Source organism: Pristiophorus japonicus, chromosome 19 (genome assembly GCF_044704955.1).
Source record: "Pristiophorus japonicus isolate sPriJap1 chromosome 19, sPriJap1.hap1, whole genome shotgun sequence".
NCBI classification, from domain to species: Eukaryota; Metazoa; Chordata; class Chondrichthyes; family Pristiophoridae; genus Pristiophorus; species Pristiophorus japonicus.
In genome coordinates this window covers 65,385,988-65,405,022 of record NC_091995.1, presented here as the reverse complement: position 1 = coordinate 65,405,022, position 19,035 = coordinate 65,385,988, and the positions used below count along the sequence as shown (strand labels likewise).

The window sequence follows — 19,035 nt, the reverse complement described above, 5'->3', positions numbered from 1 at the left end:
ACAGGAGAAAAACACGTTGCAGTTAGTCACTACAGGAACACACGTTACAATCGGTCACTACAGGAACACACGATGCAGTCGGTCACAGGAGGAACACACGTTACAGTCAGTCACTACAGGAACACACATTTCAGTCAGTCACAGGAGGAACATACGTTGCAGTCAGTCAATACAGGAACACATGATACAGTCGGTCACAGGAGGAACACACAATACAGTCTCTCACTATAAGAACACATGATACAGTAGGTCACTACAGGAGCACACATTACAGTCGGTCACTACAGGAACACAAGTTACAGTCGGTCACAGGAGAAAAACACGTTGCAGTTTGTGACTACAGGAATGCACGTTACAATCGGTCACTACAGGAACACGCGATGCAGTCGTTCACGACAGAAACACACGTTGCAGCCGGTCACATAAGGAACACACATTCCAGTTGGTCACAGGAGGAACACACATTACTGTCGGTCACAGGAGGAACACACGTTACAGTCGGTCACAGGAAGAACACACAGTACAGTCGGTCACTATAGGATCACATGTTATGTTTGGCCACTGGAGGAACACATGAGACAGTCGGTTACTACAGGAACACATGATACAGTCGGTCACTACAGGAACACACGATACAGTCGGTCACTACAGGAACACATGTTACAGTCGGTCACAGGAGTAATACATGTTACAGTTGGTCACAGTAGGAACACACGATGCAGTCGATCTCAGGAGGAAGACACGTTATAGTCAGTCACAACAGGAACACACGTTACAGTCGGTCACTACAGGAACACATGATTCAGTCGGTCACTAGAGGAACACATGTTCCAATCGGTCACTGGAGGAATACACTTTACAATTGGTGACTACAGGAACACATGATACAGTCGGTCACTACAGGAACACACAATACAGTCGGTCACTAGAGGAACACATGTTACAGTCGGTCACAGGAGGAACACATGTTACAATTGGTCACAGGAGGAACACACGATGCAGTCGGTCTCAGGTAGAACACATGTTACAGGCGGTCACTACAGGAACACATGTTCCAGTCGGTCACGGGAGGAACATACATTACAATTGGTGACTACAGGAACACATGATATAGTCGGTCACTACAGGAACACACAATATAGTCGGTCACTAGAGGAACACATGTTACAGTCGGTCACAGGAGGAACACATGTTACAATTGGTCACAGGAGGAACACACGATGCAGTCGGTCTCAGGTAGAACACATGTTACAGGCGGTCACTACAGGAACACATGTTCCAGTCGGTCACGGGAGGAACATACATTACAATTGGTGACTACAGGAACACATGATATAGTCGGTCACTACAGGAACACATAATATAGTCGGTCACTAGAGGAACACATGTTACAGTCGGTCACAGGAGGAACACATGTTACAATTGGTCACAGGAGGAACACACGATGCAATCGGTCTCAGGAAGAACACATGTTACAGTCGGTCACTACAAGAAAAAATTATACAGTCGGTCACTACAGGAACACACGTTATGGTCGGTCACTACAGGAACACACTTTACCGTTGGTCACTGCAGGAACACACATTAAAGTCGGTCACTGTAGGAACACATGTTACAGTCAGTCACAGGAGGAACACAGATTACAGTCGGTCACAGGAGGTACACACATTACACTCGGTCACAGGAGGAACACAAGTTACAGTCGGTCACAGGAGAAAAACACGTTGCAGTTAGTCACTACAGGAACACACGTTACAATCGGTCACTACAGGAACACACGATGCAGTCGGTCACAGGAGGAACACACGTTACAGTCAGTCACTACAGGAACACACATTTCAGTCAGTCACAGGAGGAACATACGTTGCAGTCAGTCAATACAGGAACACATGATACAGTCGGTCACAGGAGGAACACACAATACAGTCTCTCACTATAAGAACACATGATACAGTAGGTCACTACAGGAGCACACATTACAGTCGGTCACTACAGGAACACAAGTTGCAGTCGGTCACAGGAGAAAAACACGTTGCAGTTTGTGACTACAGGAACACACGTTACAATCGGTCACTACAGGAACACGCGATGCAGTCGTTCACGACAGAAACACACGTTGCATCCGGTCACATAAGGAACACACATTCCAGTTGGTCACAGGAGGAACACACATTACTGTCGGTCACAGGAGGAACACACGTTACAGTCGGTCACAGGAAGAACACACAGTACAGTCGGTCACTATAGGATCACATGTTATGTTTGGCCACTGGAGGAACACATGAGACAGTCGGTTACTACAGGGACACATGATACAGTCGGTCACTTCTGGAACACACGTTACAGTCACTCACAATAGGAACGCACGTTAGTCGGTCAGAGGAGGAACACAAGTTACAGTCGGTCACAAGAGAAAAACAAATTGCATTCTTGTAGTGACCGACTGTAACATGTGTTCTTCCTGAGACCAACTGTATTGTGTGTTCCTCCTGTGACCAATTGTAACATGTGTTCCTCCTGTGACCGACTGTAACATGTATTCCTCTAGTGACCGAATGTATCGTGTGTTCCTGTAGTGACCGACTGTATCATATGTTCCTGTAGTCACCAATTGTAATGTGTGTTCCTCCCGTGATCGACTGGAACATGTGTTCCTCTAGTGACCGACTGAATCATGTGTTCCTGTAGTGACCGACTGTAACGTGTGTTCCTGTTGTGACTGACTATAACGTGTGTTCCTGTTGTGACTGACTATAACGTGTGTTCCTCCTGAGATCAGTCACTACAGGAACACACGATGCATTCGGTCACAGGAGGAACACAGGTTACAGTCGGTCACTACCCAAACACACGTTACAGTCGGTCACTACAGGAACACACGTTACAGTTGGTCACAGGAGGAACACATTTTACAGTCAGTCATTACAGGAACACGTCACAGTCGGTCACTAAAGGAACACTGTTTCAGTCAGTCAAGGAGGGACACACGTTACAGTCAGTCAATACAGGAACACATGATACAGTCGGTTACAGGAGGAACACACATTACAGTCGGTCACTACAGGAACACACGTTACAATCTGTCACTACAGGAACACATGATACAGTCAGTCACTACAGGAACACACGATACAGTCGGTCACTACAGGAACACATGTTACAGTCGGTCACAGGAGTAATACATGTTACAGTTGGTCACAGGAGGAACACACGATGCATTCGATCTCAGGAGGAACACACGTTATAGTCAGTCACAACAGGAACACACGTTACAGTCGGTCACTACAGGAACACATGATTCAGTCGGTCACTAGAGGAACACATGTTCCAGTCGGTCACGGGAGGAACACACATTACAATTGGTGACTACAGGAACACATGATACAGTCGGTCACTACAGGAACACACGATACAGTCGGTCACTAGAGGAACACATGTTACAGACGGTCACAGGATGAACACATGTTGCAATTGGTCACAGGAGGAACAAATGATGCAGTTGGTCTCAGGAAGAACACATGTTACAGTCGGTCACTACAAGAACACACGATACAGTCGGTCACAGGAGGAACACACGATACTGTCGGTCACTTCAGGAACACACGATACAGTCGGTCACTACATGAACACATTTTACAATAGGTCACAGGAGGAACACACGTTACAGGCGGTGACAGAAGGAACACATGATACAGTCGGCCACAGGAGGAACACATGATACAATCGGTAACATTTGGAACACACGAGACAGTCGGTCACTGCAGGAACACACATTACAGTCAGTCACAGGAGGAACATAAGTTACAGTCGGTCACAGGAGAAAAACACGTTGCAGTCGGTCACTACAGAAACACACGTTACAATCAGTCACTACAGGAACACACGTTACCTTTAGTTACTACAGGAACACACGTTACAGTTGGTCACTGAGGAACATATTTTACAGTCGGTCACTGTAGGAACACACGTTACAGTCAATCACAGGAGGAACATAAGTTACATTCGGTCACAGGAGAAAAACACGTTGCAGTCAGTCACTACAGGAACACACGATGCAGTCGGTCACTACAGGACCACACGTTACAGTCGGTCATTACAGGAACACATGATACTGTCGGTCACAGGAGGAACACACGAGACAGTCGGTCACTACAGGAAAAAATGATACAATCGGTCACTACAGGAACACACGTTACGGTCGGTCACTACAGGAACACACTTTACTGTTGGTCACTGCAGGAACACACATTACAGTCGGTTACTGCAGGAACACACATTACAGTCGGTCACTGTAGGAACACACAATACAGTCAGTCACAGGAGGAACACACATTACAGTCGGTCACAGGAGGTACACACATTACACTCAATCACAGGAGGAACACAAGCTACAGTCGGTCACAGGAGAAAAACACGTTGCAGTTAGTCACTACAGGAACACACGTTACAATCGGTCACTACAGGAACACACGATGCATTCGGAAACAAGAGGAACACATTTTAGAGTCGGTCACAGGAGGAACACACGTTACAGTCAGTCACTACAGGAACACACATTTCAGTCAGTCACAGGAGGAACATACGTTGCAGTCAGTCAATACAGGAACACATGATACAGTCGGTCACAGGAGGAACACACGATACAGTCTCTCACTATAAGAACACATGATACAGTGGGTCACTACAGGAGCACACATTACAGTGGGTCACTACAGGAACACAAGTTACAGTCGGTCACAGGAGAAAAACACGTTGCAGTTAGTGACTACAGGAACACACGTTACAATCGGTCACTACAGGAACACGCGATGCAGTCGTTCACTACAGAAACACACGTTGCAGCCGGTCACATAAGGAACACACATTCCAGTTGGTCACAGGAGGAACACACATTACTGTCGGTCACAGGAGGAACACACGTTACAGTCGGTCACAGGAAGAACACACAGTACAGTCGGTCACGACAGGATCACATGTTATGTTTGGCCACAGGAGGAACACATGTTACAGTCAGTCACAGGAGGAACACATGAGACAGTCGGTTACTACAGGAACACACGTTACAGTCACTCACAGGAGGAATGCACGTTACAGTTGGTCAGAGGAGGAACACAAGTTACAGTCGGTCACAGGAGAAAAACACATTGCAGTCAGTCACTACAGGAACACACGATGCATTCGGTCACAGGAGGAACACACATTACAGTCGGTCACTACCCAAACACACGTTACAGTCGGTCACTACAGGAACGCACATTACAGTTGGTCACAGGAGGAACACATTTTACAGTCAGTCATTACAGGAACACATGTCACAGTCGGTCACTAAAGGAACACTGTTTCAGTCAGTCAAGGAGGGACACACATTACAGTCAGTCAATACAGGAACACATGATACAGTCGGTTACAGGAGGAACATACATTATAGTCGGTCACTACAGGAACACACGTTACAGTCAGTCACTACAGGAACACACGTTACATTCGGTCACTACAGGAACACACATTACAGTCAGTCACGACAGGAATACATGATACAGTCGGTCACTACAGGAACACAAGTTACATTTGGTCACAGGAGGAACACACGTTACATTCAGTCACTATAGGAACACACATTACAGTCGGTCACTACAGGAATACATGATACAGTCAGTCACTACAGGAACACACGTTGCAGTCAGTTAGTACAGGAACACACATTACAGTCAGTCATTACAGGAACACAGGTTACGGTCAGCCATCACAAGAACACACGTTACAGTCAGTCACTACAGGAACACACATTACAGTCGGTCAGAGAAGGAACACATGATACAGTCGATCACAGAATGAACACACATTACAGGCGGTCACAGGAGGAACACGCAATACAGTCGGTCACAGGAGGAACACATATTACAGTCGGTGACTACAGGAACACACGTTACAGTCAGTCACTACAGGAACACACGTTACATTCGGTCACTGCAGGAACACACATTACAGTCGGTCACTACAGGAATACATGATAGTCGGTCACTACAGGAACACACGTTACAGTCAGTCACTACAGGAACACACATTACAGTCAGTCACTACAGGAACACACGTTACAGTCAGTCACTACAGGAACACACATTACAGTCAGTCACTACAGGAACACACGATACAGTCAGTCACTACAGGAACACACAATACAGTCGGTCACTACAGGAACACATTACAGTCGGTCACAGGAGGAACACACGTTACAGTCATTCACTGCAGGAACACACATTACAGTCAGTCACAGGAGGAACACACATTACAGTCGGTCACTACAGGAACACATGTTACAGTCAGTCACAGGAGGAACACACATTACAGTTGATCACTACAGGAACACAGATTTCAGACAGTGTCTACAAGCTCTTACATTACACTTCTAAAGGATCTTTGCAGATTAGGTGGAAACACTCAGTAGGTCAGGCAGCCTTTGTGGATTTGTCATTGACCTGAAACATTAACTGTTTTGCTCACCACTGATGCCACCTGACATGCTGAATATTTCCAGTATATTCTGTTTTTATTTCATATTCCAGCATCTGCACTATGTTACTTTTAGTTTCCATTTCCCTTTCTGTTTTGACAACATATCACTCCTGACCCTCTGGTTCGATAATGAATGAGCGGCTGTGAAATGGTCCCGAACTTTACTGTACGATATAGTGGTGTGACTGACAAGCTGCTGTAATTCTGAGAGATACAGTCATTTGAATTTTCTTTGTTTGCATTTATCAGAAAGGTAAATGATGTCATGTCCGACGGGTCTGGTCATTCATGAGATTGTTTTTGGTGCATGTGTCTTATGTGCCCAATGAACGCCATTAAAGAGCTAATCATTAGCTTTCACAGTTTACATAAGAGCATAAGGAATAGGAGCAGGAGTCAGCCATTTGACCCCTCGAGCCTGCTCCGCCATTCAATAAGATCATGGCTGATCTGATCATGGACTCAGCTCCACTTCCCCACCCACTCCCCATAACCCTTATTCCCTTATCGCTCAAAAATCACTCTATCTCCACTTTAAATATATTCAATGACCCAGCCTCCACAGCTCTCTGAGGCAGAGAATTCCATGGGCTAGATTTTACACTTTTATGCTTATCGCCCAAAAATGGACGTTATTTCCGACGTGGGCAGTAAAAATGGGTTTTCAGATCACCGGCTTCTCACCCATTCGCAAAGCAGCTAGTCTCCAGTGTTGAAATTGGGCGTTACCGTCAGCGATATGAAATGGGTGGTAGCATTAAATCTCGCTGACCTGCTGCCGTAAAGTGTCACTGTCCTTAGCAACGGCATGGCAACGCTCGATTCCCGTGCTTCAGGAGGTCAAGGGTCATGATGACATGTGCAGAAGAGGAGACAGAGAGAGGGAGCTGAGAGGGACTGAAGGCGGGTGTGGAGCACATTGGAGGCTGCAAAATGGCCAGGAGGTTCTCGGATGAGGCAAATGCCTCCTTCCTGCAGGAGGCCGAGTTACGCTGGGGTGATTTGACACAGTGAGGGCGTGGGAAGCCCACCCCAAAGGCCTACCAGAGGATATGGACTGAGATAGCAGAGGTGGTCTCATCGGCGACCAACGAGGTGCGTGAGGGCAACCAATGCTGCAAACGATGGAACGACCTTGTGGGATCCGCGAGAGTAAGTATTACATTGATTTACATGTACTTATGCATTTATATAATTTGATTTGTAACAGTCATGAGTGACTATCAGCAGACTTTTACCGGGAATGTTTTACTCAAAGCCTGCAGTCATTCTTTAGGTAAACAATGATAATTTTCATAATAATCACAATTACATCTGTCGGTTATGTGTTGTATCAGTGTCTGTGACAGTACCTAGCAATGATATCACGAAATGATCTCATGCCATGTCGTCATGTCACCTTTTACAGAAGAAGCTATCGCCGATGAGGTCCATGCAGAGGCGAACGGGGGCCACCAGTCCCCAGCGATATCACTGACATGGAGGAGCGTGTGCTCGCACTCGTGGGGAAGCACCTTCAGACAGCCAGGGACGCATCTGCAGATCCTGAAGTGATGCCACGTGGGTAAAGCTTATACCATTGCTTGATGTAATGTCAATGGATGCCACACCCACTCATATTCGAACAATCATATATGATAGATGATTTCTAAAATTGTCATAGAAATAATGCTGGCCCAATGAAAATCATTGGAATGTGTTGATGGTCATGAAATGTGATGTCTGCGATGATTTTGAGAGCGATGGTGCTTTTGTCGTGCATATGCTGTGTGTAGCGCTGGACTCACCTTGTCACCCTAGCACCACCTTCTCCTCTAACAACCTCATTTGTGTTTTGCAGCTCAGCCAGCAGCGTGTCCCCAGGCAAGGCCACAGAGGCCAGAAGGTGGGGGCGCGGGGCCTGACTCTCCGGACGATCCAACTTCTGGTGCTGAGGGACTCCAATTGTCGCCCGTCAATCCGCTGGGTCTGTTCTCCACGGATGAGAGCATGGACTTTGAGGAACCTGCATCGCCACGCTCCAGAAGCCATTCCACCCCAAGGCCATCTAGTGGTCCTCCTGTCATTCCCACCTCCACTCTGGAGGTACCGGCCCCAAGCACCTCGCCACAGGGCACTCCATTTGTCCCCAGGACAGCGCTGACCCCACGGAAGTCCCGTGGATGTGGCAGGTCTGTTCCACAAGCGCCACATGAGAGTGGAGAGATGGTACAGTTGACCAGGAGGACTGTAGACATTGGTGACCAGCTCATCGAAGCTTTGGGGGGCATATCCCGACAGCTGGCCACCATGACCGAGTACATTCCGTGCATGGCGGAGTCCCTGGATGCGATAGCCAGGAACACTGCTGGCACAGGCCTCCCAGTGTTCCCTGAGCATGGCACTCCACCCCTAGGTTACACATCACCACTGTGAAAGACAGATGAGAGCAAGGACCAAGATCCTGCTTCTGTATCAGAGAATGTTGCCCCCTCGGCACCCCCCACTCCCGTACCCGTCTAACCAACGCATCCCTCCAATGAGGCACCGCCTGAGGAGCTCCTCGGCCAGGCACGTGGAGCGAGGAGGGGAAGGGGTAGAGGTGGGGAGAAGAAGGGGAGGGGGAAGGAAAGTGAGGTGCATGTGCTCAGGTGATGGCTGTGTTATATCTCCATCTGGGTCTATGCAATTTGTTGTAATGTATGGGGGCTGGGGACCACGCTCCTGCTTTGTCTTTGTATTCTGTGTTGCTGGAAATGTTGAACATGTGATTTATGTCAATGGTGGAAAAAGTGGGGTGTGGGCAGGAGTTGGGTGTTTTTGCCTGTGATACTTATGATTTCAATGTTGGTATAAAATATTTTTGATTGAACATAACCTTGTTGCGCAATTTCTCAGATAGCTGGACCGTTACACACTGGTTGTTCCTTAACATGAAAGGGTTAAATACAACTTAACATCAATCAACGTAAACTTTAACTGGCACCAAGGTGATGGGGGCCATTGATGTCTGAGCTGCACCCACACAGCAGTGTGTCAGCGTTGTCACTCACATCAGCGCTCTTTCAGGCAAATCGTTCAGATATCAGCTCCTCCTTGCAGCTATGTAGCCACCACGGGCCCTTTCCTGCAGTCTGGAGGAGGTTGTGGGCATGGTTGCATAGCCAGCCTGATTGTCTGGCCCTAGGTCAATGTCCAGCCCCTCGTCGTCCTCTTCCTCTCTCTCCTGAGGTGGAGCATCAGTCCCTTCTGCCAATTCTTGGCCCCTCCTGATAGCCAGGTTGTGCAGCATGGAGCACACGGCCACGAATTTACCTACTTACTCAGGGTTATATTGTAGCTCCCCTGAGTGGTCTAGACATCTGAAGCGCTGCTTAAGCACAGTTATTGTTTAGTGGACTACATTGTCTCTGTGGCTCTGGTTGTATCGCTTCTCGGCCTCGGTGTGTGTGTCACGCAGAGGGGTCATCAGGCAGGTGGCTAGGCAATATCGGTTATCATCAAGCATCCAGCATTGTCCTTGTGGCTGACTCTTAAAGATGTCAGAGACAGCACTCTCACGCAGGATGTTAGCATCAGCGAAGCTGCCCGGACATTTGGCATTCACTGCCATGATGATCTGGTTGCGGTCGACAACGAGTTGGACCTTCAGGGAGTGAAACCCTTTTCTGTTCCGAAAATGCTCCGGGTCCTGAGAAGATGGCTGCATGGCGATGTGAGTGCACTGTATAGCTCCCTGCACCCTGGAGAACTTAGCAATGCGGCAGAATGCTTCAGCTCTGTCTGTCTGAGCCTCCGTGGTCATGGGGAAGCTGATAAAGTCCACCCTTAGCACGTACAGGGCCTCCGTGACCTGTCTAATGCAGCGATGGGTGGCATGGTGAGACAGAGGCCAAATCTCGACCGCGGAGGCCCGAAAGGAACCAGATGCGTAGAAAGATAGTGCCGCGGTGACCTTGACCTCGACCGACTCTGATGTCCTGATGGCAGGCTGCATATGTGGCCTGATGAGCTCACATATTTCATTGATCACCACCTTGTGGAAGCGTAGTCTCCGAAGGCAGGTGTGCTCGGACACGTCGAGGTAAGACCTCTTTTCCCTGTACATGCGGGGTGTGTATGGTCTGGCCCTCCTCCTCATTCTTGCACATCTTAAATTGGGCACATAATGATGTGCATCACACATTGAGCCATCTGCACTCTGCAGCATCTGCGTATTAATCGATGTAGGCTGAGAAATGGCTGGCCCCATTGCAATGAAAGTATAATAGCGATTGATCAGAAGCACTAATTTCCTCACTAAAATATACCTAGAGTAAACCCCCAATAGTCCAGAGTCTGAAAATATATCTGTTGAGATGGTCACTTCACCTGAGAAGAACTCCAGAGTCAAGGCAAACTCCCCCGAAGTTGAAGCAGCCTTTTGAATGAAGTGACCTGCGATTTTACAAATGACAGCCACACCGCTGGCGTTCGTTCAGAACAGTTCCACTTTTTCTGGGCTGTTTTTTGGGCGAGCGATATTGTGAGCGATACGTGTGCGAGGTGGTGAAAGTGACGGTGGGCGATCTCCTGGGCGTTAGCTTCACCAAATGTGCTCTTTACGACAAAAAAAGTGGGCGGGCGTTATTATTGAATCTCGGCGTTAATTCTGTGCTGAAAGTAATGCTGGGCGATATTATGGGCATTGATTTCGCCCATTCTGATAATTCCGCCCCCAAAAAGTGGGCGGGTGGTATTATTTTTGTTACGCACATGGGAAAAGTAACGCTTAGCGATAAGTTCACGAAAAATGCTCGTCAGTTTCCATTTTGTGGCTAAATGGGTGATATATGGGCATTATACGTCATTTCAGCGGTAAAATGGGCTTTAATTGAGCATGCAAAAAACGTGGAGGATCTAGCCCCACAGATTTACAACCCTCTGAGAGAAGAAATTTCTCCTCATCTCAGTTTTAAATGGGCGGCCCCTTATTCTAAGACTATATCCCCTAGTTTTAGTTTCCCCTATGAGTGGAAACATCCTCTCTGCATCCACCTTGTCGAGCCCCCTCATTATCTCATAAGTTTCAATAAGATCACCTCTCATTCTTTTGAACTCCAGTGTGTACAGGCCCAACCTACTCAACCTTTCCTCATAAGTCAAACCCCTCATCTCCGGAATCAACCTAGTGAGCCTTCTCTGAACAGCCTCCAATGCAAGTATATCCTTTCTTATATACGGAGACCAAAACTGTACGCAGTACTCCAGGTGTGGCCTCACCAATACCCTGTACAGTTGTAGCAGGACTTCTCTGCTTTTATACTCTATCCCCCTTGCAATAAAGGCCAACATTCTATTTGCCTTCCTGATCACTTGCTGTAACTGCATACTAACCTTTTGTGTTTCATGCACAAGGACCCCCAGGTCCCTCTGTACTGCAGCACTTTGTAATTTTTCTCCATTTAAATTATAATTTGCTTTTCTATTATTTCTGCCAAAGTAGATAACCTCACATTTTCCCACATTATACTCCATCTGCCAAATTTTTTGCCCACTCACAATCTGTCTATATCCCTTTGCAGATTTTTTGTGTCCTCCTCACAATTTACTTTCCCACCTATCTTTGTATCATCAGCAAACTTGGCTACATTACACTCGGTCCCTTCATCCAAGTCATTAATATAGATTGTAAATAGTTGGGGTCCCAGCACTGATCCCTTTGGCACCCCACTAGTTACTGTTTGCCAAATGGAAAATGACCCATTTATCCCGACTCTCTGTTTTCTGTTAGTTAACCAATCCTCTATCCATGCTAATATATTACCCTTAACCCCGTGAACTTTTATCTTGAGCAGTAACCTTTTATGTGGCCCCTTATCGAATGTCTCCTGGAAATCCAAATACACCACATCCACTGGTTCCCCCTTATCTACCCTGCCCGTTACATCCTCAAAGAACTCCAGCAAATTTGTCAAACATGATTTCTCTTTCATAAAACCATGCTGACTCTGCTTGATTGAATCATGCTTTTCCAAATGTCCCACTACTGCTTCCTTAATAATGGACTCCAGCATTTTCCCAACAACAGATGTTAGGCTAACTGGTCTATAGTTTCCTGCTTTCTGTCTGCCTTTTTAAAATAGTGCCCTGTCCTGGCTGTGCTGGTGGTTCCTATTGATCGGGAGATGACCTGCCCTGTTTATCTTTGTCCCTTGCTCTCCCCAACCTTTCTATATGCGGCTGCGGTCCTTCAGCCTGTCATCATTGGGGAAATCGTCAGTCGGGAACCCGCAGCAAGAGCCTCCAGAAACTGCCTCGTTTCCAATCTCTGCCATTCGCAGATTTTATGAAAGAAATGCTTAAAGCAAAATCCTTGCCATCAATATTTGATTTTGAATACAGGGCTGGATTGTGTGATAGCCATGGCCTCCGCCATTCTCCGTGAGCTGGGCCCAGACTGTGGCTAGGCTCGGGTGTTGGTGGCGGGGCAACGGGAGAAGCAGGAAGAGGGGCTCAGACAGTCCCCGTGTGCTTACTGTTTTACATGAAAATCAAGTTTTCCCACAGGCAGGAAACTTCCTTCAGCTGCAGCAGGTCACCCTCCTCTCGAGTGTCACCGGATCTTTAACACCCACCCGAGAGGGGAGATGGGCTTTCCGTTTAACATCTCACCCAAAAGACAGCTCCTCCGACAGTGCAGTGTTCCCTCATTACTGCCCCTCCAACAGTGCAGCGCTCCCTCAGTACTGCCCCTCCGACAGTGCGGCGCTCCCTCAGTGCTGTCCCTCCGACAGTGTGGCGCTCCCTCAGTACTGCCCCTCCGACAGTGCGGCGCTCCCTCAGTGCTGCCCCTCCGACAGTGCTGTGCTCCCTCAGTGCTGTCCCTCCGACAGTGTGGCGCTCCCTCAGTACTGCTCCTCCGACAGTGCGGCACTCCCTCAGTACTGCCCCTCCGACAGTGCTGTGCTCCCTCAGTGCTGTCCCTCCGACAGTGTGGCGCTCCCTCAGTACTGCCCCTCCGACAGTGCGGCGCTCCCTCAGTACTGCCCCTCCGACAGTGCAGCGCTCCCTCAGTACTGCCCCTCCGACAGTGCGGTGCTCCCTCAGTACTGCCCCTCCGACAGTGCGGCGCTCCCTCAGTACTGCGCTCCCTTAGTACTGCCCCTCCAACAGTGCTGTGCTCCCTCAGTGCTGTCCCTCCGACAGTGTGGCGCTCCCTCAGTACTGCCCCTCCGACAGTGCGGCGCTCCCTCAGTACTGCCCCTCCGACAGTGCGGCACTCCCTCAGTGCTGTCCCTCCGACAGTGCGGCACTCCCTCAGTACTGCCCCTCCGACAGTGCGGCGCTCCCTCAGTGCTGTCCCTCCGACAGTGCGCCGCTCCCTCAGTACTGCCCCTCCGACAGTGCGGCGCTCCCTCAGTACTGCCCCTCCGACAGTGCGGCACTCCCTCAGTACTGCCCCTCCGACAGTGCGGCGCTCCCTCAGTACTGCCCCTCCGACAGTGCGGCCCTCCCTCAGTACTGCCCCTCCGACAGTGCGGCGCTCCCTCAGTACTGCCCTCCGACAGTGTGGCGCTCCCTTAGTACTGCCCCTCCGACAGTGCTGTGCTCCCTCAGTGCTGTTCCTCCGACAGTGCGGCATTCCCTCAGTACTGCCCCTCCGACAGTGCGGCACACCCTCAGTACTGCCCCTCCGACAATGCAGCGCTCCCTCAGGGTGGAGGTGTGAGGGGGAGGGGAAGTGGGGAGGGGTTGAGGGGGAGGAGAAGTCAGGAGGGGTAGTGGGGAGGGATTAAGGAGGGGTTGAGGAGGGGTTGAGGGGGGCAAACTGTCTGGGGAGAGTGTGGAAGGAAGGAGGGTGGTGTACAGACTGTACAGGCTGGTACTGAGTGCAAGAAACTAGCAGCAGGACGTGGAGCAGCAAAAAACAGATTTTATTTAAACAGTCAAAGATGATGTTTTTCAACATTGAATCTGGAGACTGTCCCATGATTCCATCATGGCCGGGAGTGCGGAGGCGGGGGGAGGGTGAGGGTGAGGGGGGTTCGGGGAGGGGGTGTTCATGCGAGGGGGGTTTGGGAAGGAGGGTTCAGTGAGGGTTCGGGGGGGGTTCAGAGGGGGGTCAGGGGAGGGGCGGTTCAGGGAGTGGGGTGTTTGAGGTGGTGTTCAGGGGAGGTTCAGGTGGGGGGTGGTTCAGGGGAGTGGGTATAGCGGCGGGGGAGGGGGGTTGCAGGTTGGGGGAGGGTATCAGGAGTGAGGAGGTTTCGGTACAGGTGGGAGGTACAACACTGCGGGACAGACAAACATGTTTGTGTCACAGTCCAGTTACAAACAGCCCTCCCCCAGTGCCCCCTCTCCCAGTGCCCGTTCCCCCAGTGCCCCCTCCCCCATTCCCCCAGTACTCCTCCCCCAGTGCCCCTCCCCCAGTGCCCTCTCTCCCAGTGCCTGTTCCCCCAGTGCACCCTCCCCCAGTGCCCCCTCCCCCATTGCCCCTCCCCCATTGCCCGTTCCCCCAGTGCCCCCTCTCCCAGCGCCCGTTCCCCCAGTGCCCCCTCCCCCAGTACCCCCTCCCCCAGTGCCCCCTCCCCCATTGCCCGTTCCCCCAGTACCCCTCCCCCAATGCCCGTTCCCCCAGTGCCCCCTCTCCCAGCGCCCGTTCCCCCAGTGCCCCCTCCCCCAGTACCCCCTCCCCCAGTGCCCCCTCCCCCATTGCCCGTTCCCCCAGTACCCCTCCCCCAATGCCCGTTCCCCCAGTGCCCCCTCCAGTACCCCTCCCCCAGTGCCCCTCCCCCAGTACCCCCTCCACAAAGCGTGGCCCCTCCCTCCTCAGTGCCTCGCCGGCCATGCGCCCCGATCATTTGCCACCACACTGTGTTCGCCGTGCCGACTGATGCAACTTTTGGTGGTTTCCAGGACGGTGAGCAGCCTGCGGTTGAGAGCGGAGAGATGGGGTTCGGTGAGGATCGGGGACAGTGGGTCACTGAGAAGCGACTCACGCATGACGTCACCGAGCTTGTAGGTGTCGCTGGCCAGAAGCTGCAGGCGGAGAAAGGTCCCGCCCCGTATCCTGTGCACAATATCAGCAAACACATGTCACATAGCAATGCAGCCTCACAACGACAACCCAGAAGAATTACAGCAACAATCTCCGCCTCAGCCGTGGCCCACCCGGCCTGTGTTTCAGCCTCTGGGGTCACAGAATTAGGAGCAGGAGTCGGCCATACGGCCCCTCGGGCCTGCTCTGCCATGCAATTAGATCATGGCTGATCTTCGACCTCAACCCCACCTTCATGCACTAGCCCCATAACCCTTGGTACCCTAGGTATTCAAAAATCTATCGATCTCTGTCTTGAATATACTCAACAACTGGGCTTCCACAGTCCTCTGGAGTGCATTTCAAAGATTCATAGTGACTAGCGAGGTGGTGTGGGTCACAGGGCACTGACTGGGGGTCACAGGGCACTGACTGGGGGGTCACAGGGCACTGACTGGGGGGTCACAGGGCACTGACTGGGGGGTCACAGGGCACTGACTGGGGGGTCACAGGGCACTGACTGGGGGGTCACAGGGCACTGACTGGGGGGGTCACAGGGCACTGACTGGGGGGGTCACAGGGCACTGACTGGGGGGTCACAGGGCACTGACTGGGGGGTCACAGGGCACTGACTGGGGGTCACAGGGCACTGACTGGGGAGTCACAGGGCACTGACTGGGGGGTCACAGGGCTCTGACTGGGGGTCACAGGGCACTGACTGGGGGTCACAGGGCACTGACTGGGGATCACAGGGCACTGACTGGGGGTCACAGGGCACTGACTGGGGGTCACAGGGCACTGACTGGGGGTCACAGGGCACTGACTGGGGGTCACAGGGCACTGACTGGGGTCACAGGGCTCTGACTGGGGTCACAGGGCTCTGACTGGGGTCACAGGGCTCTGACTGGGGTCACAGGGTAGTGAATCTGGAAGTGACTATTTTACAAGGTAAGTTGGAAGTAAGAATGAAAATGGTGGATGAGGCTGAAAGAAGAAGTTTATCCATTTGGAGGCTGACTGTGGAAGCAGAGAATCGATGGGCCGAAGGGCCTTTCTCACAGGAGTGTCTTATGCTGGAACTACAGCACAGGCCCAATCCCAGCCAGGCTCGTGTATCTCACCGTGACACACTACCCCTTTCACTCCGAGCACCATCTCGCCTCGGGGATGTTCATTCCCCCAGAACTGGTGCAGCTCAGTAGAGGGTGGGCGATGAAAAGGAAAGACATTTTACTGACACTTACCTGCAGCATTGCTGGAGAGGGGCCAGGATCGAGAGCTCGTCGTGAGAGTGTTTCCCAAATCTGCAAAAGAAAGGCAGTAAACAGACTGCTCGCTCGCACCTCCCAACACAGAATACGCCTTCAACCAGCAACATGTGCCTGAGAAACACAAACCCTGGGACATACCACTAGCTGCCATTTAAAGGGCCAAATGCTGCTGAGTGGGTGGAGTGCGGAGCAGCAATTCTGGCCCTTTATTACATAACAACACATGCAATAAAGGGCTCGGGCCTACTCCGCCATACAATGAGATCACGGCGAGTCTTCTACCTCCTTCACTCCCCCGCCCGATCTCCACATCCCTTGATTCCCCTAGATTCCTAAAATCTATCGGTCTCAGCTTTGAATATATTCAGAGACTCAGCATCCACAGCCCTCTGGGGCAGAGATTTCCAAAGATTCACATCCCTCTGAGTGAAGAAATTTCTCCTCGTCTCTGTCTTGAATAGACGGCCCCTAGTTCTAGACACTCCAGCAGGGGAAACAACCTCTCAGCATCTACACTGTCAATACTGTTCAGAATCTTGTATGTTTCAATGAGATCACCTCTCATTCATCTAAACCAGAGAGTATAGACACATTCTATACAATCTCTCATCATAGGACAGCCCTCTCATCCCAGGAATCATTCGTGTGAACCTCTGTTGTACCGCCACCAAGGCAAGTCTATCCTTCCTTAGATAAGGAGACCAGAACTGTGCACAGTACTCCAGGTGTGGTCTCACCAAGGCCCTGCAATAAAGGACAACATGCCATTTGCCTTCCTCATTACTTGCTGTACCTGCAGGCCACCTTTCTGTGTTTCCTGTACAAGGGCATCTAAATCTCTCGGAGCACCAAGATTTAATAGTCACTCACCATTTAAAAATATTCTGTTTTCCTGTTCTTCCTAACATTTCCCGACATTATATTCCATCTGCCACCTTCTGACCCATTCACTTAACCGGTCTAGATTGTTTTGCATACTCATGGCATCCTTCTCACAGCTTACTGTCCCACCTAGCTTTGTATTGTCAGCAAACGTGGATACATTGAACTCGGTTCCAATAAAACCATTGATATAGATTGTAAATAACTGGGGCCCCTACACTGATCCCTACGGCACCCCACTAGTTACAGCCTGCCAACCTGAAATAACCCAATTATTCCTACTCTCTGTTTTCTGTCCATTAACCAATCCTCAATCCATGCTAATATATTACCCCCAATCCCATCAAGCCAAATTTAGAGTTCTATTACTGAATCCAGTCACTTTTTTACCGACCCTGGGTTTTATTACTGACCCTGTGTTTTATTACCGAGCCTGTGTTTTATTACCGAGCCTGTGTTTTATTACCGACCCTGTGTTTTATTACCGACCCTATGTTTTATCACCAACCCTGCGTTTTATTACTGATCCTGTATTTTATTACTGACCCTGTGTTTTATTATTGATCCTGTGTTTTATTACCGACCCTGTATTTTATTATTGATCCTGTGTTTTATTACTGACCCTGTGTTTTATTACTGACCTTGTATTTTATTACTGACCCTGTGTTGTATTATTAATCCTGTGTTTTATTACCGACCCTGTGTTTTATTACTGACCCTGTATTTTATTACTGACCCTGTATTTTATTATTGATCCTGTGTTTTATTACCAACCCTGTGTTTTATTATTGATCCTGTGTTTTATTACTGACCCTGTGTTTTATTATTGATCCTGTGTTTTATTACCGACCCTGTGTTTTATTACTGACCCTGTATTTTATTATTGATCCTGTGTTTCAGTACTGACCCTGTGTTTTATTATTGATCCTGTGTTTTATTACCGACCGTGTGTTTTATTACCGACCCTGTGTTTTATTACTGACCCTGTGTTTTATTATTGATCCTGTGTTTTATTATTAATCCTGTGTTTTATTACCAACCCTGTGTTTTATTATTGATCCTGTGTTTTATTACTGACCCTGTGTTTTATTATTGATCCTGTGTTTTATTACCGACCCTGTGTTTGATTACTGACACTGTATTTTATTATTGATCCTGTGTTTTATTACTGACCCTGTGTTTTATTATTGATCCTGTGTTTTATTACCGACCGTGTGTTTTATTACCGACCCTGTGTTTTATTACTGACCCTGTGTTTTATTACTGACCCTGTGTTTTATTACTGACCCTGTGTTTTATTACTGACCCTGTGTTTTATTATTGATCCTGTGTTTTATTACTGACCCTGTGTTTTATTACTGACCCTGTATTTTA

The 19,035-nt window shown here is 49.5% G+C and overlaps 1 protein-coding gene across 1 annotated transcript in view; it reads right to left on the bottom strand.

Moving 5' to 3' along the window:
* Nucleotides 1-15,300: 15,300 nt before the first annotated feature.
* The window catches only part of LOC139230257 (extracellular serine/threonine protein kinase FAM20C-like), a 435,305-nt gene continuing 431,570 nt past the window's right edge, over nucleotides 15,301-19,035 (bottom strand). The window contains exons 9-10 of the mRNA XM_070862086.1: nucleotides 16,753-16,812; nucleotides 15,301-15,541 (exon numbers count right to left, since the gene is read on the bottom strand). Of these exons, the coding sequence (XP_070718187.1) occupies nucleotides 15,301-15,541; nucleotides 16,753-16,812 (301 nt within the window). The remainder of the gene's footprint in view (nucleotides 15,542-16,752; nucleotides 16,813-19,035) is intronic.